General features: G+C 40.9%; 1 protein-coding gene across 2 annotated transcripts in view; it reads left to right on the top strand.

The window, feature by feature from the left end:
• The first annotated feature begins 1,663 nt into the window (after window positions 1-1,663).
• The window catches only part of LOC114000212 (protein cornichon homolog 3), a 45,899-nt gene continuing 26,097 nt past the window's right edge, over window positions 1,664-21,465 (top strand). The window contains exon 1 of one of the 2 annotated variants that reach the window (XM_027744367.2): window positions 1,664-1,869. In XM_027744367.2, coding sequence (XP_027600168.1) covers window positions 1,789-1,869 — 81 coding nt within the window. In that variant the 5' untranslated portion in view covers window positions 1,664-1,788. Of the gene's footprint in view, window positions 1,870-2,254; window positions 2,329-21,465 lie in introns of those variants that run through there. The other variant, XM_039387548.1, reaches the window with a different exon arrangement.

Genomic DNA, 21,465 nt, shown 5'->3' with positions numbered 1-21,465 from the left:
ATAGATGTGCATATGTGTGCAGGTGTATACATATAAGTGCATCAGAATGAAATGTTTTATTTTCATTTTCTTAGAAGCATCAGTTTTTCTGTACTGAATCTTAACATAGGCAATATATATCCAGATACCGAGGTAACTGTGACAAAATAAATAAATATTTCCAAGCACGACTCCTGTACCTCATTTGCTACTCTTTTCAAAATGTGTGGTTATGAATAAACCATTTACTTCCACAAACATATGCTCTGCAGGATTTCAGATGCAAAAAAATTAAAAGGTCAGAGAATTACAATGGGTTTACTGCACCCTTTTATGACGCAAAGCTCATTACTACTTGCTATGTTCTGTCCTTCTTAATTAAAGCATCAGTTCACACGTACAGTCTGGAGCAGCTCAATTATGAAAGGTTAGATCCATCAGTTTATTCCTGATTGGTTTATTAATTACTGATCTTGATTCTTGATTCAAATCAGCACTCTTTCCTCAGGATAAAAGTACATATTATGTTAAAAATAATATACCATAGTTTTAAACAAGAAGATATTGTAAACATTTCAAAAGAAAGCTTCCACTGGACTTGGCTTTGATCGAATTACCATGTACCATGAAGTCTGACTTTAACAGGTAACCACTGGCAAATTTCTACATAGTTTTGTTACTGAACCGCCTTCAATCCATACAAGGATAGAACAAATGCTGTGAGCTGAAACTCTTTTTCAGTTTTGTAAGAAAGTTTCAAATATATAGCTTTCATCTCTGGTTTTCAAAATATTTTTAAATGGGACTTCTGATGGTTCTGTGGCATTTTCTCCTGAAAAGTTTTCGCTTGCAAACCTCCTGTATTGCGTCAGCTGATGCGCTCCAAAGAAGTGGAAAAACTTTTGATAGTAAATCTAAAACAGATCTCTTGCATAAATGGCTAATATGTGTCTGGAGACACTGTGGATGCTGTTAAAGACAAGGTGCAAAGGCAGGAACTTATCCTTCACTCCTTGTTTTAAATGTGTGCTTCAGCAATTTGGGTACTGCATATACCTGAAAGCCAGCAAGAGCACTCTCCCAGTTGATGGCATTTAAGAAAGGCTTGTCTTTATTTACTCCAACAGTAAATGTCTTTTTCACCTAGTGGGAAAGGGTGGACTGATTTCACTTTGCTGAGCTACTCTGCAGCGGTTCATGAGATCTTGGGCTGGGTCCCTGTCCCCTCTCCATCAGAGGATGGACGCTCCAGGGCTGGCCTCTCCCCGACCTGGGGCGCTTTTCATCGGATTTACCTGACCCTGAAAGGAAAAACAGTAATTAAACCCCGTCCACCAAAGCACTTCAAGTTTAGGCATACAATTATCTCCTCAGGATTTGGCCTGAACTGATCCCAGCCTACGCTCCTTCCTCTCACGCCGTCGTGACAGGATTTCAGTCAGAAACACGCGGCGCTGGCAGCAGCCGCTGCCCGAGCGGCAGCAGAAGCCCCTCGCCAGCCCCGCACTGCCGAGCCCCGACCCCCCGCCGCACCTCCACGGAGGGAACCCGCCCCTCGGGGCCGCCCACCGCGGCTCCTCGGCGGGGCGGGAGCGCGGCGGAGGGGCCGGGCGGGGCGTCCCGGCCGCGGGGCGTTGCGGGGGTCTGGGCGGGCTCGGCGGAGCGGCAGCGGCTGCGGGGGCGCGGCGGCCGCCCGGCCCCGCGGCGTGTGCGGTGCTGCCCGGGCACTGCGCCGCGCCCGCATCTCGGGGGGTCGCCGCTCTCCCGGTGAAGTGGAGGTGAAGGGGGGCGCGGAGGGCTCTCCCCGCCATGGCCTTCACGTTCGCCGCCTTCTGCTACATGCTGTCGCTGGTGCTCTGCGCCGCCCTCATCTTCTTCGCCATCTGGCATGTGAGTACCCCAGCCCCGCATTCCCCCTCCCTCCGGTTAAAGCGGGCTCCAGCCCTGGGTGTGGAGGGTCGTGCCACGAGGGCAGCGGGGCGGCGGGACAGGCTGGGGCTGGGGCTGGGGCTGGGGCTGGGGCTGGGGCCGGGGCGAGCAGCCCCTCGCCCGGGGACCCGGGGAGATGCGTCCCGCGGTGGGAGCGGGCGCGTCCCGCGCTTCCCCCGCCTGTGGCCCCGGTGCCAGGACGGACAGACCGCGCCGTGACACCTGTGCGTGGGTGCCGGTGTACATTGTTAGTACATTTTTATAAGCATAAAGACCGGTGGCCGCGCGTCTGTGACAGCTTGGTCCCCGCTCCCGGGAAGCGCTCGAAGGCTGAGCGCTGCCCCAGCCCTGCGCTGAGGGCTGAGTTTAGGGATGCTCGTGGCTCCAGCACCGGCTGTGCTCAGACGTGAGGTCTTCCAGGTAAGAACATCTGTTTTCCTTGCCTGCGAATAGAGCGTATTGAGGGAGAAACCGCCCCATACCTGATGCAGCAGTAAGGTTACTTTTCTTTTAGTAATTACTATATGAATAACTTCTTGAAAGGTCGGGGTTGAATGTAAAACTCTCTCATCCTTCTAATGCGTGAGCTGGATATTGAAGTCCACCTTCATTAATTTCACTGAAAAGTGTTGGTGCTGACTCCTTGCTGTACACTGGGTGGCTGTGGTAGGCATAAGCATGTAACTTGGTGTTTATTTCCTCAGTAGTGAAATTATTATTAAGCATAATTTTGAAATTCTCTTAAACTGCTACGTATGTTGGAATTATTTACACTGCATGCGTGCTACACAAATAACTCCATGTCATAGACATTCAGGATGGAACAGGATAAGCTGAAAAATAGAGCAAGTCTCAGGAATACATCTGCAACTACCTGATGGAGTAAGATAAAAAAATCCTCCTTTACTAACAAGCAAGGGAGATGCAGAATATATTTTAATTGAAATGAGAGTAAAACTGCTAGCTTAGTTGTATTAGCACTATGAAACAGATTCTTCTGTTGTGAGCATGCCTTGACATTTAATTATTTTGTACTCTTAATGCGGCAGTTACAACTTTTTTTTCTTATTAATGAAACCACGAAAGTGTGGTGGTAATGCCAAGTACTGTAGGGATGTCAAGGACTGTAAGGCTGAAAAGAATTTCTAGCAGTCAGCTACTGCATTACTCTGAAACAAAGGAGTGGTAAGATTTGGATGATTACTCATGTTTTCTTTCCTCCTCTTCCACAAATCCTTAGATCCCCAAAAGTGAGAATTCTACAGCTTCTTCAAAGGTTTTAGGGTTAATAGGGTATTCTGCTCTGAATCTCTAGCTAAAATTAAAATGTTTTCATTATTGTAACAATTTTAATAATTGTTTTATATATTTGAAGCCAAATATTGTGTTCTCTTTTTCCTGGACTGAAGTTGTTGTTGTCTGAAGATATACAGTACTTCAAGAAAATCTGGCAAATTATTCTTCCATAAGTGAGTGTAATTACTGCAAATTTACTCCTAGTGAAACAATTTTTCAACTTGCAGTCTATAAACTCATGAAGAGCAGTCTCTTAGTACTGGAGCTCCGTAAGGCAACCAAGAAATAAAACCTTTTGTCAATATGCTTAAGTTTATGCAGCGTGTTTCTTACATCTGTTGAGAAATTGTTGAGGAATTGAAATTGAAAATGGCTGTAAATGCTGTTCTATTGTCATAGTGCAAGAATTGGTACCATCTTTTCTTATAAATAGATAATAATTCTATTAAAATACACGGTTTGAGAAGGAAGGTCATAGAGTAATAGATTCAACACCCTGCCAGAATAAACTTTTAGGCATATGTGTTATCCACATATACAAAACACAAGGAATTTTATTATCCTTTCTATAAGAATTGTTATCATGTGGTTTCTTGTGTACATTATGTATTGAGTCATAGGAGTTTCTTTTACCTTAAATATCTCAATTGTAAAAATGTTCCCAAGAAACAAAACTCCTACTCCTTCCTTGTGGCTTGATTATTTTTTTTTCACTGTAATATACTTGTAAGGGACAGTAAATTTATTGTAAATAGGTTCTCCTAAGGGCAGTGGAGGATTTCAGTAATTAAATTTTCCTGTTAAAATGCTTTTTGGTTTTTTGGTTGTAAAGAATAGGCTGCTGATTAGTCTGAGCATCCCATCACTTTCAAAGATTTCTGAGGTTCTAAGACTGAGTAAGAACTTATATTTTGTAAATTATTTTAAACTATAAGAAAAAAACCTGTAGCATTTGGACTTGATATTGTTCTAACCTGAAGCTGACTGAGGTTTGGGCAGTTATCTGGAATGAATTAACAGTGGATCAAATAAAATTTCATTTTCTTTCTGCTGGCAAGCCAGATGAATTATAATTTTCATTACTATTGATCTAATAGGTTCAATAGTAACTATAAAACCAAAACAAGAGAGTAAAATGAGGATTTCTTTTTTTGGACACTGTGCTTTTCTGATACCTTTCTTCTAAGAAGTTAAAGACTCTGTACATTCCTGTGCTCCCTGCTCTTTGGGAACAGACAAAATGAAGCTGGTCAGAACGTTTTAAAGGAATTGTAAATAAAATACACAAAATCCTTTAGACATCTGGAACACGTAATAATTTTTTTCCTGCCTCTGAGTGATCTTCTTGTATAGATAGCCAGTGGTGTCTGTCATAATAAAAAAAAAAACAAACAAAACAAAAACAAAAAACAAAAAACCCCCAAACCAAGTTAGATACTATCAGAAACATTTGTTTAAACTCTGCACATAAGAATTATATTAATGTATTCTTGCTGAAACTTTACTCATACATATCAAATGAAAGAAAAGAGATGAAGACTATATCTCCATGTAGTACAAAGTACCAGCATGATTCCCTGTGATTCAGGAGTTGCTTAAGCATGGAGGTTGTTCAATGACCACAGTACCTCAAGCTGTAATGTCATAGTGTTAGAAACATCATGTAGAAGGGGATGTTTTCATAACACTTTTGTGGAAAAGTACTGGAGAATTTAGTAGAGGATGGTGACCTTTCTGCTTGGTTTCTTGATTTGAGGATAAATACATGGCTCTTGCTGTAGAAACACAGTTACAGTAGTGCTTTGTTTTACTAGCTGCAGTGTCATTGAAATGTGGTTTGGCCAAGGTGTCCTCTCAAATGGACTAATGCAGCTGAGCATGTTTTGGTGTGTTTAATGATACAACTAACAGAATTTGGTTTATTGACTACATGATTTGATATCCTCATCTGATCTTGTTGTAAACTCAGGAACAGTGTATGGTCTTCTTACCAACCATCACAGACACTTAGTTTTGCTGTCCCCAGCTCTTGTTCTTGCTTATATAAAGCTTTTTACTAATCACTTTTATTCCATTCCTAAACTGTCTTGAACTAAGATTTATCCTCTTAACATCTAACTGAGCTATGTCAAGTCTGTTTGAAGTCCCAACAACACTTGACATACCGCAATCGTTTCTAGTGTAGCTCCACTAAGTTGTGTCTGAAGTGAAGTTAACTAAAGCTGACCAAATTGTGGCTTATTTTTCCTCACTTAAAACATGGTAAGCTTGTGTGAAGTCCCACAGCACTATTATTTGCTTAAAACATATTGGTTTGGGGTCATCTGAGTCCTTACATTTTTTGTGATATTTTAAGATGAAAATACTTGCTTTGAAATGTGTTACTTAAAGGACAGCCTTAAGAAAAGAGCTTTTCAAAGTGTTCGATTTTATAATACCACAGTAAAACAAGTCATAAATCCCAAGAACATTACTGTTTTAAAAAAGAAGAATTTCTGTGGTGGGCTATCTCTTTTTCAAGTCATACAAGCATATCTTTGCATGTGTGTGACTGCTTCATAACCAATGCTCCTTAAGGGTTGCCAGAAAGTAGGAGTATCATGCCAGTGAAAAAACTGATGGTGCCAGCCTGAGAAGCTGTACCATATTGAATGCTTTTTGGAGTATTTTGATATGATTGTGAACTCAGATGAATCCAGGAAAAGCTCTTTGGCACAACCAGAGTTGTGTGCGCTGAAGTTGATGGCAGTTACTTGAGCCAAGTGTAAGAAGAATAAAGCAGCAGAGCATGGAGCTTTTTTGTTTTATGCCCCGCCCCCCCCTTATTTCTCTTTTGAAGTGTGAGGATAGTATTAATCCTGATAAACTACCTTAATGTGACTTTGGCTTCACTTAACAGGTACCAGTTCACAGGTATACTTAAAAGCAGTGGGAGGCAGTGACTGAACAGAGTAATATATAGGCTAAAATTGACTTGTAGTTTTAAGTCAAAGCATCCTTTTTTTTTTTTGCAAACACCAGGGAAAGAAGCCCTTGGAATCTATATTCAGTGTTGTTTCTGATAATGGCTTTCTGTATTACGCTTCTCAGACAGCTTGAATTATCCATGCCTTTTTTTCTCATTTACTAAGTGTGAGTAATGGAACTAAACTGTCACTTTATTTAACATCTATTCCTAAAATGTCTTTGCCTTTTGACAGAAGGTGCTATTTACATATAACATGTTGCCACTTCTGTTATTTTTCACTGTACTGTCCTGGTGATGTGGACTGTATTTTATTAGTACTTAAGATTCAACAGCTTAGGTAAAAAATTCTGAAGCTCTCCAAGTTACATGTGGAATTTGGTGAATATTTGGTATCTGATTTACTTAGGCATCCTCATGAAATTCCTAGCCTAATTTTGAAGTTGCATAAAAAGTACACAAGAGGATCCTTTAAGTCTTGGATTGATAACAAATTCAGTTGAGCAAAATGCTTTGGTCACAAACTGTGTGCTGGTCTATCAATGTTCTCTGTTTCTTACTGTTTCTGTAACTTAGATTTGGAGGATAGATCCCTGCCTTACCTGAAACCAGCAAAGAGATCTATGAGCTCACTTGAACCTGTGCTTCTCTCCACAAAAGGCTCCCAGTCTCAATTTAACTTCTTTGCAATGCTTTAAAGCGTTTCATGAAAAGGAAGTAATTTCCTTACAGACTTGTGGTCAAGCTTGAATTTTCTTTCAGATATTGAAGTTCAGTACTGTTCTTTAATGAGTCATTAATGCAGTTATCTGAGAATGTTGGATAATTATGAGCTTAAAAATAAAATTAGGTGAAGCTTTGATGAATGGGATCACAAATGCTTTTAGTGTATGTTATACATGTTTCTTGAAGATGTCTTTTCTTCTCTAAGCAACTAAGCACATTGTCCCTGAAGGTTTTACAGTCATGACAGTTTAAGAAATGAGTCTGATATTTCCACTCTTTTTAAAAACAGAGCACAACCAGATTGGTCTGGCTATAACATAGCTTGACAGTTCCCTTACAACTTTTCTTTCAGAAGTTTGTCTCATTAATGCTGACAGACAGATATTAGGCCAGGCAGCAGAGACTGTGGAGCAAACTGTATCTTACATAGATAGAAAAGAAGTATATTTCAGTCTAGTTACCTTGTCATGCTTAAATAATAATTAGAAAGATGATAGAAGTCTTTGGGCTCTAACACAGACTTAAATGCTGTGGAAAGATTAAGTTGAATCTCTGTATATGCTTGAACTGTCACGATGAGATTTATTTGGAGAAAGGTTTTAAATTATGTGTGTTTGCCACTGGCTGTAATTCCAGATGCTTCACAAGTCACAATGACTCCATTATCTGTGTAAAATAAATTATTCTGTGGAGTCTTGTGCCTCCCACAATATGTGCAGAGAGCTATTTAAATGTTATTTGGTTGTCATACATCTGGGGTTTTTTTTCATCTTAGGATTAGTTGGAAAATCTACTTACTAAAGGGATTTTATATCCAAATTGGTAAATAATGTATTTCTAGTGCTTTTTAAAAACTGCTATGCTTGTTAATAAGCAAGGCAATATAGCTGTCATATTTTATTAGACCATGAGTACGACTCTTAGATTGAGTCTGAGGCATGAATTTATAGCTCATTACACATATTTGTTTGTTCAGCCACCATGTACTACATTAAATCACACTTAAAACATTGAATTCAACATTGAATTCAATCCTCAGCCCTCTGGCTTAGTGGATTTCCCCCACTCCAACATAAATACCCTTTTAGCAAAATATTTTTCAGAAAGAGTAAGAAGCTCAGCAGATAGTAAGAATGTTTTCCATACAGATAACAGACATCTCTTTGACCTGTTCCTCATCCTCAGTGCCTGTGACATGCCGGTCATTTATAACCACTGTTGGTGCTGACAGCTGAAGGTGACTCTACCAGGCAGTGGAACTGGGTCTCATTTAAGTTGTAAGCTGAGGATACTGAGAGACTTACTCTTCTGAAAGTGGTAGTTTGGAAAACACTCCCACTTTCTGTGGAAACAAAGTATCTCTCCCACGTAAAACAGCTAAGAATTATTATTATTTCCACTCTGAAAAGAGTCACTTAAAGTCACAGGGCAGAGTCAGCTGATGAGGTAAAGGCAGAAAAATGTCAAATACTGTTTGATTTACTGGGTCAACTTCCAGTGTTTCACAGTTGGAAGTTCCCATTTAAAAAATTCAATTTGTGACCGTGATGCTGTGCAGAGATCAAGATGCAATGTTATTAACAGAATGAGTTTTGTGTTCCTTGATAATAATTACAACATCAAAAATATCCAGTTCCTGTTAAAACAAATAATGAAATGTTCATAGAATAATTTTGATTGGAAGGGATCTGAGAAATCATCTCTGAAATCTCTTCTTCAAAGCAGACTGAATTTCAAAGTTAGACCAGGTTGCTCAGGGTCTTGTCCAGATCACTTATGAACTCTCCATGGGTGGAGGGATGAAACACTACCTGGATGGACGAGGGGAGAGCAGTGGATATGGTCTACCTCGATTTCAGCAAGGCTTTCAACACTGTCTGTCACAATATCCTCAGAGGCAAGCTCAGGGAGAGTGGACTGGATAAGTGAACAGTGAGGTGGATTTGGAACTGAATGAACAGCAGATCCCAGAGAGTTGTAATCAGAAGCAGAAGGTTTAGTTGGAGGCCTGTCACTAGTGGTATCCCCCAAGGTTCAATGCTGGGCCCAGTATTCTTTAGCTTATTCATGGATGACTTGGATGAAAGGACAAGTCAGGGGCCTTCTCAGCAAGTTCGCTGACAACACCAAGCTGGGAGGAGTGGCCGATACCCCCGAGGGCTGCGCAGCCCTTTGGAAGGACCTCGACAGGTTGGAGAGATGGGCAGAGAGGAACTGTTTGACATTCAACAAAGGCAAGTGCAGAATTCTGCACCTGGGGAGGAATAACCCCAGGCTCCAGCACAAGCTGGAGGCCGACCTGCTGGAAAGCAGCTCCATGGAGAAGGACCTGGGGTTTCTGGTGGACAAGCTGTCCATGAGCCAGCAGTGTGCCCTTGTGGACAAGAAGGCCAATGATATCCTAGGCTGCATTTGGAAGGGCATTGCCAGCAGGCTGAGGGAGGGGATCCTGCCCCTCTACTCAGCCCTGGTGAGGCACATCTGGAGTTCTGTGTTCAGTTCTGGGCTCCTCAGTACAAGAGAGACATGGAACTCCTGGAGCAGGTCCAGTGCAAGGCAACAAAGATGATTAAGGGACTGGAGCAACTCCGTTATGGGGAAAGGCTGAGGGAGCTGGGCCTGTTCAGCCTTGAAAAGGCATGACTGAGAGTGGACCTCATCAATGTCTATAAGTATCTACAGGGAGGGTGTCAAGAGGATGGATCCAGGCTTTGCTCAGTGCTGCCAAACGAGAGGCAAAAGGCAGAATCTGATGCATAGGAAGTTCCACCTGAATACAAGGAAGAACTTCTTTATTGTGCAGGTGACAGGTTGCCTAGAGAAGTTGTGGAGTCTCCCTCACTGGGGATATTCCAGAACTGTCTGGACACAATCCTGTGCCATGTGCTCTAGGATGGTCCTGCTTCAGCAGGGAGGTTGGACCAGATGACCCACTGTGGTCCCTTCCAGCCTGACCCATTCTGTGATCCTCTGAGTCAACTACCTGTCTGGGAACTTGTTCCAGTACTTTACTCCTTTCACTGTGAACATTGTTTTCTTATACACAAATGGAATTCCTGTGGTACTATTTCTGACTTTTACATCTTGTCCTCTTGGTGCATTCGCCTGAGAAAAGCCTTGTACTGACTTCTGTGGAACACACCCCAGGAAACTGAATGCAAGATCACGGAGGAAATCCTCCTTAAGCTACACTCAGGCACATGGAAAATAAAGAAGTGATTGGTGACAGGCAACATAGCTTTACTAAAACCAAATCATGCCTGAGAGATTTGGTGACCTCCTATGATGGGGGTTACAGAATTCGTGGATGAGGGAACAGCAACAGATATCATCTACTTGGACTTGTGCAAAGCATTTGACACTGTCCCACAGCACATCCTTGTCTCAGAACTGGAGAGGCATGGATTTGATGGATGGACCATTCGGTGGGTAAGGACTTGGCTGGATGGTTGCACTCCAAGAGTTGTGGTCAACAGCTTGATGTCCAGGTGGAGACCAGTGACAAGTGGTGTTCCTCAGGGGTTGGTATTGGGACTGACGCTGTTTAACATCTCTGTCGGTGACAGGGACAGTGGGATTGAGTGCATCCTCAGCAGGTTTAATGACACCAAGCTGTGTGGTGTGGTGGACATGCCAGAGAGAAGGGATGCCATCCAGAGGGATCTTGACAGCTTGAGACGTGGGCCTCTGTGAACCTCATGAAGTTCAACAAGGCCAAGTGCGAGGTCCTGCACCTGGGTTGGGGTAATCCCAAGCACAGATACAGGCTGGGCAGAGAATGGATTGAGAGCAAGTCTGAGGGGAAGGACTTGGGGGTGTTGGTTGACAAGAAGCTCAGCATAACCCAGCAATGTGCACTTGCCACCCAGAAACCCAAATGTACCCTGGGCTGCATCAAAAGAACTGTGACCAGCAGGTCAAGGCAGGTGCTTCTCCCCCCTCTACTCTGCTCTGGTGAGACCCCACCTGGAGTGCTGAAGCCAGCCTTGGTATCCCTGACATAAGAAGAACATGGACCTCTTGGAGTGGGTCCAGAGGAGTTCCATAAAGATGCTCAGAGGGCAGGAGCACCCCTTCTATGAAGACAGGCTGAGAGAATTGGAATTGTTCTGCCTGGAGAAGAGAAGGCTCCAGTGAGACCTTATAGCACCTTCCAGTACCTGAAGGCGGTGTACAAGAAAGATGGAGAGGGACTATTGCAAGGGCATATTGTGATAGGACAAGGGGCCATGGCTTTAAACTGGCAGAGAGCAGGTCTAAATTTAGAGGAACATCAATGCACTTTGTGAAAGCAGGACAAAACATTTTTTTCCACTTCCCATGGAAAAGGTAATACTATAAAGCAGGGATTTATTTTAGGAATGTCATTGTGAAAAGTTACATTAAAATCACAAAACATTTACAATGGAAGTAGGTTTTCTCAGCAAGATACTGCAGGAGTGCTGAACTTGCAGCTCCAGATTTGATAATGTGAACATATGAAGTAGAACATAAGGGAGATGAAGAAATAATGCCGTCATTGAATTGTCCCATAGTACACTGCTGGCAACTCTCACCAATGCAGCAGGTCATGAAAAATCTATGGATTGGTTTTGGGTCCTTTTGTATTTTTATGCTTTTGCAGGTCATGTTGTATTTTAGCTGTCAAAGATAGGTTGGGGTTTTTTTAGATACATCTGGAAGTCTAACTACCTTGCTGGAGGAATTGAAGCTTAAAATATTTAGGAGACCTACAGTAATATGATGAGAATTAATAACTTATAGTCCTTGCAATTATCTCATAACAGGCAGCGTGCAAGCGCCAGGCATTGTTGATATGAGCACCATTTTTTTAATAGAATGACATTTGATTTTTTAATGTATTTAAATGCCAACCATCTTCATGCTGTGTGTGAGTCATGATTTCAAGCATTTAATTGTTTAGTCAATCTTCTGTTGCCTTATTATTTTATAGCATTATGAGCTTGGGCTAAATAGTTCACATTGTATCACCATCTAAGTGGAAACTGCTTTATACATTCACAGAATGGGCATGTATAAGCAAACATAATGAAGGCTCTACTGAAATCAATTTGATTGAATGTACTTCAGAGTTTTTCTTCCCTTAGTGTTATATAAACACCATTAGCAGATCCTTTAGAAAATTGATTTGCTGATCATCTAAGTGGCAGGCTTGTTTGGAGCTATGCTGAAATGTATCCTTAGCCTTAATCAAGCTCCTGTAGTTAAACTAAGGGGTTTCATAAGAATGTAGAGAAGCAGATGAGGATGCTTTTTGGGCTGCTGTTATTTTATTCTCAATTTTTGGTTATTTTTGCAGGCTCCTGTGTCCCTTCCCCTTGCCCTCGTTTTGCAACCACAGCTGCATTGCTGCTGTATTGCTTCACCTTGCCTTAGCTTTGCAAACACATCTGTTTCATGTATTGCGTGTGTGTGTGTGTCTTGGCCTTGGAGTTATTTCCTCCAAGTTCTGCCTGGCCTCCTTTTAGAGAAAGAAAACTTGGGAAGATCTTGAATCTGGTCATCCCTGCCTGATGCCTCCTGTATTAGAAGAGTCCCTGTCCCCTTGTCCTGCCTCTTGCTGGTCCAACTGGACTTCTGCTGTGCCACTGGGAGGCAGGAAGCACAGATTCAGCAGACTTTCTGTCTGCTGTGGGCTTCTTTCTGAGACAGCATTGCTAGGAGTCTGAACTGTTGAGAGAGTAATGAGGAATAAAAATGGTGTGGGAAGCGGGGAAATGGGACTGTGGGAGGGAGGACTTCAGGGAGAAAGATGTGAAGGAAAGAGGAAACGAGAGGAAGAAAATCTGTGTACAAGTAGGGGACTAACAAGAGAAAAGATTGAGAACACATCATTCTCATTTGGGAGGCAATTATTTGAGCAGAAAAAGCTGCCTGAATCCAGGAGGTATGGTTAAGTCAGGTGATGAACGTTTTTGGACAGCCTGAGTAATGAGTCTTCTGTGTGGGTATGGTGTAATATGTGACATGCTTGAACAGATTTTTTAGTGACAGAACCTAGATTCCCTTATATGTTCCTGAATTTTGGTGAATGTGCATAAATCACTGCTGGTAGGAATGGAGAACATAAGAGAGGGGAAAAAAGTAGCAGCAGCAATGTGAAACCTGTGGGGAAATGTAAGGAGTGTGTGTGGAAAAGGAGTGTAATGCTTCTCCCAAGCATATATCAACATAACAGAAATTAAAAATGTCAAAATAACAACTTGTAGCAATATGTAGGAATCTTTGAAAGCTCAAGAAAAGAACAAATTGTGGTGTGGTGCTAAGATTGGATACTTGCTTACAGACATTACTAGCCAGCTGGCCAGGCTCCCACCCATGACTTTTATCTTACTGATACTGAAAAAAATCTTCTCTTTTGATCTCGTTCTCTTACCTTCTTCTTCGGAGCAAATATTTTTTTCTAGTCGTACATATTCTGGTACATTTTCCCCTTTGTTTACTATCCTTTCCCTGAATTTATTCTGCAGGAACATCCTGTTTATTCCAAGCTTTGGGATTATCAGCTCGGTGCTGTTAAGTAATAGAAAAAGTTCATTTTGAGAATAATTTATGAAGATGGAGCTTTGTGGCTTTAATGCATCTGTGTCTTTCTCCTTGCATATCCCCCAAACTGTAATTTCGCTGAGAATAAAAAGGCAAGTAGAAGCATTGTATGGGAGCACATTGATTTATGTTGGGATAAATTAGAAATAATATGTAATTTTGAGGAAAAACAAGGACAGAAGAATAAACCCTCTCACATCTATAGGTATCCAGTTACATATTGCTTCCATCGAGAATTAACCTGCTATTGGTCCAACGTGACCAGACTACCACTCTTCCTCTTGCCTTCTGCACCTGGCCAGCCTCTTGTACTAGGTCTTTCACCAACTCATGTCTAGCCCGTCCCTGATTTGGTGTGGAAAGTGCTGGATAGTGAAGAACTTGGCCTATACAACTAGAAGATGTACAAAGCTGTAATGATGCATCTGAGGTACAGACGTAGTGAGACATACTTCTTAGTTGTTTCATTTCTTGTTGCGTTTTCTTAGTTGTACGGAGTTTAATATAAAGAGAAGCAAGGACACAGAGCAGTGCTCTCTCTTCTGCTGAAAGCAGATTTCCCCAGCCTCTCCTAGGCATGGATAGGAAATAGTGCTGCTTTCATCTCCCCCTGCTTGGTTGAGAGATCTGCAAACCAGTTCATTTGCACTAGATATTCCCTGAATCAGAGCCACAAATCTGAGTTTGACACCTCAACTGTAAAGCTTGGATCCAAACTCCCATACTTTCCTTTTGGTCCATTGAAGAGATCAAGACTAGGGGTGAAGTTCTGGCCTAACTTGTTCATTATCTTGAAATGCTTGTTCAGTTTATCTGCAGATGTGGTCTTTGTTTGCATCCTTTCCAGAAGAAAAAGCTGGTGCAAGAGTCTGCATGACCTTTGCTAGGAGGACCTTTGCTTAACCTTTGCTTTGATCAAGGGACTGGAACATCTTTCTTATCAGGAAAGGCTGGACCTGTTCAGCCTCCAAAAGAGATGACTGAGAGGGGAATCTTACCAATATCTGTAGGTATCTAAAGGGAGCATGCCACAAAGACGGAGCCAGGCTCTGCTTGGTGGTGCCAAGCAATAGGACAAGAGGCAAAAGGCAGAAACTGATGTGCAGGCAAGTCCACCTGATTATGAGGAAGAACTTCTTTACTCTGCACACACTGGAACAGATTGACCGGAGAGGTTGTGGAGTCTTCCTCACTGGGGATATTCAAGAACTGTCTGGACACAATCCTATGCCATGTGCTCTGGGATGGCCCTGCTTGAGCAGGGAGGTTGGACCAGATGACCCAGTGCGGTCCCTTCCAACCTGACCGATTCTGTGATTCTGTGATGCCCTTTCTTAGCTTGCTGAACGTGTGGCTGTGACCGGGAATCCTCACTGTAGCAGATTGTTTGCTTTTCAAGTCCTGACTGTCAGATCAAGTTAGTACCTAACTAACAAGTGACAGCATTCTTGATAATGGCATGTCAATTTGTTGTCACTGGTGCTCCGTGAGTATCTGGTCCTGGGGTTTTGGTGCTGAACTGAAGAAATCAGAAGTGGTTAGATACTGAAATGTTTCATAAGTTTTGGTCTAAATGGAAAAACCTGTTTGTTTCATAAAGAATCTACATAAAATACTCAATTGCATGTAGGAGGAGGAGGCCATATGCAGGAAGAGAATATTGGCGGAAAGCTTGTATCAAAAGTACAGGGAGTGTGGGAGATTTACAGTCAGTTCCCTACTGAGGCAGAGATGCAACCTGTATTTCCCCCAGCCTACAAAGGCACATAGATTTTGTGCCTTTGGGGCTAGTGAGAAACGCTGTTCAATGCTCTGTAAGATTTTATTGTTAGAAGGAGAAGGGCATCCATACAAGCACTTGGAATGCCAACTTCATACCTGGTGCCTTTGATTCAGACCCTGACATTAGCTTCATCGCTGACCCATAGAGTCTCCAGACACAGATATCCTGCTAAGTGGAATGGTCTCACATTGTATGAAGTTTTAATACAGAAAAATTAGAGTTGGTCTCTTGCCTCTGAAATGCCATCAGTGAAATGTATATTTATGCACAGTAGCATGGTACCAGCAGTGGAACTGACACTGTTATCCATGTTTCAAAAAAATTAGTAACCAAATGGTTCAGGTTCTCTTCTGAAAGAAAGAAGACATGTTTTTTTAAGTTAGCTCAGGCAGAAGAATTGTTTCTACCACACTCAATGTAATTAAACTTAAGTAATGCATCTCTATGTACATGTGAGTTTTTTTCTGTTCAGAACAATGTGATGTATTCACCAGTTTTGGTGCTAATTGAAAATGTGGTGGTTTTTCTTAGTGTTGGTAGCAACTCTTTGTGTTCCACAGAGGGTGAGTTTTGGGGTGTGCTTGATTCACAGAATACCACTACTTCCTGAAATGTTCCCCTCTACTGAATGCAGTAATGTAAGGTTTAAAAAAAAAAAAAAGAAAAAGAATCATGACAACAAAATGATGAAATCCTTTGGGGAGGGAAGGAAGCACGGCAGTCTGGACTTACCTTAAAAATTCCTCCTCCACTTGAGATCTGTTTTGAAATGTGCTTTAGCTGCAGGAAGCAAAACTATTAGCCTATTTAGAAACAGGCTTTGCGCAGCTATATTAGCATCATCCCTCCTGCACAGCTTGCTGCTTGTCTTTCTTCTTGTAACAAAATGCAGTTTATATGTCTACAGATGATTTTTGTCTGGCTGGATTTCAGCTGGTCTAGACTGGAAGACAGTGAGTGGGTATAAAGTTGTGATAGGTAATCTTTGAACTCTCTATTTGGGGAATCAGTGGGACATTTGTCTCTCTCCTGAAGGAGAGGGTTGACATCTCTCTATTGAAGGAGAGGGTTGATATCTCAGTTTCAGGATGACTGGGGAACATATTTCAGTGTCTGTGGTGAGCAAGTGAAATCTGTGACCAGAATCCTGTTGTTAACCAGTTAAACTGTTTCACCTTGCACTTGGATGAAATTATTTTTAAAAGCCTGTTTCATAGCAGTTGTAGAAATCTGTCAATAGATGCTTGTCAAATCATCCTTCTGGAAACATTGTGTTCACAATAGAACTTTGCAGCTGCTGAGGTTTTTTAGCGGTTTTGTCAAAATTAATAACCTTAATTCTTTACATTCAGAAAACAGGTTGCTTTTTCAAATTGTAGTCTGCAGTGTTGCAATAATAATAGTAACTGGTAACTCATGGAAATAGTAACTCAGAGCTGTGTACAAAATGGTTGTATTCCTGAAGATGAATTTCTGTCTCTTTAATGGCATGGGTGGAGTTTTTCATTCTTGTACTAAAAGGTGGACTTTTCTGGTGACTGCCAAATAGTTATTCTTAGTGGTTTCTCTTGCACATCTCTGCAGGCTTGGAAATCTGATTTGGTGTAGCTGATGCAGTAATACTGCTTTTGTCCATCTGTATAGGATTGGGGTTTTTTGTTTGTTTTGTTTAATTTTCACTTTATATATATATATAAAGTGAAAGTATAGTTTTTATTTACGTAGGGGAATACAGTGGTGTAACTATACCAGTGCAGACTGGTATAATTGTACCTCTGCATTTCTATAGGTAGATAGGAAATCTTTTTGAATCGTGTTTGCACAATGGAGATGATGCAGTTTTGAATTTGCATATTGGAGTTTCTGTTGGAAAAGTCTTCATATCTGACTTAAATACTTAAGAAATTACAATAAGATTTTCCTGATTAAGTTAGCCTAAGCTTCCAGTTAGAACCTAAAAAGTTTAAGTCGTGTTGGGCTAAATACGACATCCTTTTACAGTCAAAAGAATTTCAGTAAAAAAATGAAGACTGGGAGCGCAGGTATATGTTTGTGCAGCCCTGGTTGGAGCCACAGGAACTTTGTTTGCGTTAGCAAAGTGCTCGGGTTTCTATGTGGAGGGTTGTTTGATGGTGGCAGCATGTGAAATTCAAGCTAAGTAGAGCAAGGAAATGCCATACAATTGCTAGCGCGAAATCTGACAAATAGAAAAATGTTCTGCCCTTGAGTGACTTAAAACCATTTGCAATCTTAATCCAAAAGGGCTCTGCTTAAAGCGGTGCTCTGCTCTAGAGATGGACAACAGTACAATAATCAGTGTACTGACAGTATTTGTTTCCCCTTAATTTTATATGATGCAGTAATCCAGAGGCTTTGGTTCTTCTGCCACTGATTCTGTAAGTAATTTAATTTCTTTGAGCTTCATTTTTTTCCCTTGTATAAAAAAAATGGAAATCATATTTTCCTTGCGTTTGTTAAGACCTTCATTGCCTTGAAGGGAGATTTATAACTGCAAAGCATTGTTAGTTATTACTGTTTATTTTTATTAATATGTGGTGAATTAATAAGTGTAATATTCGGAACATTAAATACATTGGTAAGAGATAGGAGAATAAAGAAATACCATTAATCTCATTTTCTTCTCTGCTCTTTATTTGCTGTACTGTTAAGGTTCTCAAAAACCAGCATTTCAGATACACTGGTCTGGGAAGTTACCGAGTTACGTGGTGAGGTATGATTGAAGCCAAGATTTAGACTTTTTTCCTTTTTTAGTAGGAGATACTTAACAAGAGGATATAGGTAAGGAATAAAATATGATAAAAAGAATAACATTTTCTGGCTTTTGAGGCAGGTTGCCCATCCATTTGTACAATTTTGAATGATCTTTCAGGCTTGATAGCATGAACCAGATGAATTCAATCAGAAGAGAAAGAGGAAAGAGGAACAACCATCTTGAATAAATGTTCACCAACCAAATTTTCTGTTCAGATTCATTTCATATCATGATAAGAATTGGGTAGCAAAGATTGTTCTCTCAGTCTGTCACTTTGTTGATGTCACTTTTCTCTGCATCTCTCTGTGGCTCCCCTTACTCCATCGTGTCAAGGCAGTGACTTATCTTCCATTTCAGGCACTTTTTCATTCACACCTGATTGAATCTCTCACATGTTTTGTCAGTTGTTGCTTCTACTCAACAAAATCCAGCAAAATAACTCACCCAGACTGCATCAACATGGTTCAATTCATGGTTCAGACATGATTTCTCCAACATAGTAAATATGTCTATGGAGCAGTTGATAGGCTGGCACGAAGTTTAGGAGGACAGCCTGCTCCTAAACCTGTCCACCTTCTGTCTATGTGCTGACTTGCAGACAGCCTATGAACTGCCAGTATGGGCACTGTGAAAGCTGCATCTGAGAGTGGAGGGGGAGACAAATTGTTTAAATGAACCATTAAAGACAGTTCCTTCAAGATGGGATTGTGGTGCATTGACGGGGTGGTGGCAAGGAAACATATGTTAAGTGTTACTGTTCTGGTCTGTGGTTAGTGTGGTTGTCATCAAGTTCTGTTTTATCTTAAGTTTTCTGAGATGCCAAGAAGCAATAATATCCAACTTCTTTGCTGTCACTGGTTTCACACCCACACCAACTTCACTGCCACCCTAAAACATCAGAGTCTCAATTAAAATATGTTTCTGTAAGAGCTCAGTGATTAAAAAAAAGTATCTTCCCTAAAAATGAGATGTCATAGCTTGTTTCTAGCATTAAGTGAAGTTTTCAATTTGATTGGTACATAAGCATAGGAAGAAAACAAAATTCAGGTTCAATCTTATGTGAATACTTCATTATTCAAAGCTGTTGCAGTCTGGAAAGATAAGCACAGAGAGTGCGGGTAATGAAAACAAATTTTATAAATATCATTGCAGTTGAAACATATTGTCATCACAATCTCGTTGATTCAGTATGTGTTCAAACTGGGGCACACTCCTTGCTGACTTACACTTGGAGTTTTGAGGTTTGCAGATGGTGTGAATCAGAGACTGCAACCAGTATTTTTACAGACCTTTAATTTTATTAGGTGGAAAACAACCACAAGTACACTTCTAATACACTTCTATGAACAGGAAAAAGCATAGCTAGGGCAGTGGCAGAACAAACTTCCTGCAATGATTTGCAGTGTGGATTCACAGGGAAAATTCCTCAAGGCAGAAGGTAGTGCAATATCCATTGTCCATTCAACCCCAGCCTGTTTCTGCAGTAATTTTAAAAATTATTGCTAAACGTGATGCACTTTTTTTCCCCCCCTGATATAGCTTTGCAAGTAAACAGATAACTTGGTGGTTTAGGTTTTTTTCCTTTGAGTTTCTAAATAAATATCAGATGGTCCTTATTCTCTGTCTATGAAGCCAATGTATAACATTAATGTTTACTAATAGAAATAAATTTCTCCTCTGTGTAAGATCAGTCCCTGGCACATGTTTCCAAAATGCTGAGTGCTTAGCTATTTGTTCAGCTTTATGACTAGAGGTTGGTCATTTTTCTTTGGAACAGTCTGCTTATAGTGTGGCCTTTCGAGAGATGGGGTTACTGATGTCCCTCTGTGTGTATATTTTGTAGTCTTAATTGTCACCCTGGATCAAATTAGATTGGATAACTGAAAAGATATTGAACACTTTATGAAATACATTCATTTACAAAGGTGAAATCATGACAATTTGTGTGGTGAAGTGCCCTGACTGGGATCTATTGCACTGTTTGCCTGGAAATGAACTGCTCTGTAAAGAGCAGAGTGGTGGTTTCTGAGGTGAAACAGCCCCGGAGCATATCCAGCTGCTGTCCCAGAGCATTCAGCAGCTCTGGGCGGTTGATATGTGGGAAGCAGTAGCTGTACTGCATCCAGCTAAAATGTCAACAGGCAGCAGCTCGTTTCTCTAGTCTGTGGTCAGAACCTCCCGTGAAAGCATTGTGCAACACTTAATGGAGGCAAGTAGTTTGTTATTTTTGGATGGAAAAATGGCACCTCCAGCCACACAATGTCCTAGGGCATTGAACTGCTACAGAAGATGAGTGATAATTGAAAGAGGAAGATGTTTCCTAATTAATTGTGTAAACCCCACAGCAGTACAGCCCAGCCCAGCCATATTTTCAGTAATGCGATATAATTTGTTGCACAGATACCAAATGTGTTGTGAGCAACCAGAAATCATAAGAAGCTACAGCTCTGTTTCCATTGTTTCTCAGTTGTGGTTTTAGAATTAGGACACCCAACACTGTGAGATTTAAACCAAAACAAAACAACACAAAACCAAAAACCCAACCAACCAACCAAAAAACCGGGAGAAAACGTGCCCCCAAAACACTTTGGGAGTTTACATTCCCTCTAATTATGAGACTGCCTAATGTTACACTTTCAAGCTTTTCACTCTAACTGAGAAATAAGAAATAGGAATGTGTTTGTTCATAATTTAAAATAATGTCATTGCTAAATTTCCATTTCTGGAGATTTAACAACTTAAGACCTCTTATGGAACTTCTTTGAAGTAAAATGATAAGAACCGAGGAGAATCTTTTTTTGTCAGCTACTTTCCAGAGAGACACCAAAACTTTTATTGAAGAAACTTTCTTCAAATCATATGTGCTTGATACCAGACCTCAGCCTCTCTTGGGTGTAGCAGGACTGTCTCTTAACATTGTCATAATTTGCAGACATCTCAAAAGATTATGGGATTATTGTATTTACACTTATTGGTTCCATGAAAGCAATGTGATTAATACCTATCAGATCTGTGTCAAGGCACTTAGATATATGCAAACATAACATAAATTGAGTGCCAGCAAGTAAAGAGTAGGATTTGGGCTAGAGAGTTGGGAATGTTGGTAAAATAAATAAATAAATAAAATAAATAAACAGAGAAAGAAAAAAATAGGAGATCTAAATGTGTAGTATATTTGGGGCTAACCTCTTTTCCAAACTGTCATTTAGGATTTCTTCAAGACTTGCCTGCATTAGTTAAAGCTAGCTCAACAGAGCCCTGCCTTAACAGCTTTGTCTTTCAGAGCAGCCAAGTGAGGCTTTCCTGAACTTCTTGGAAGGAGTCTATCTTATGATTTCAGTATTCAGGTTCCCCATAATGCTGTCTCAGACAGTCTTTCCTCACAGCATGAGTTGGATCTTGTACTGGCTGACATTTCATGATAAACTGCTCTTACTGACTACCAGA

Source organism: Pipra filicauda, unplaced genomic scaffold (genome assembly GCF_003945595.2).
Source record: "Pipra filicauda isolate LSUMZ 115617 unplaced genomic scaffold, ASM394559v2 scaffold575_size278286_pilon, whole genome shotgun sequence".
NCBI classification, from domain to species: domain Eukaryota; kingdom Metazoa; phylum Chordata; class Aves; order Passeriformes; family Pipridae; genus Pipra; species Pipra filicauda.
Note: the sequence above shows the minus strand (reverse complement) of the source record. Positions and strands in the feature narration are given on the sequence as shown.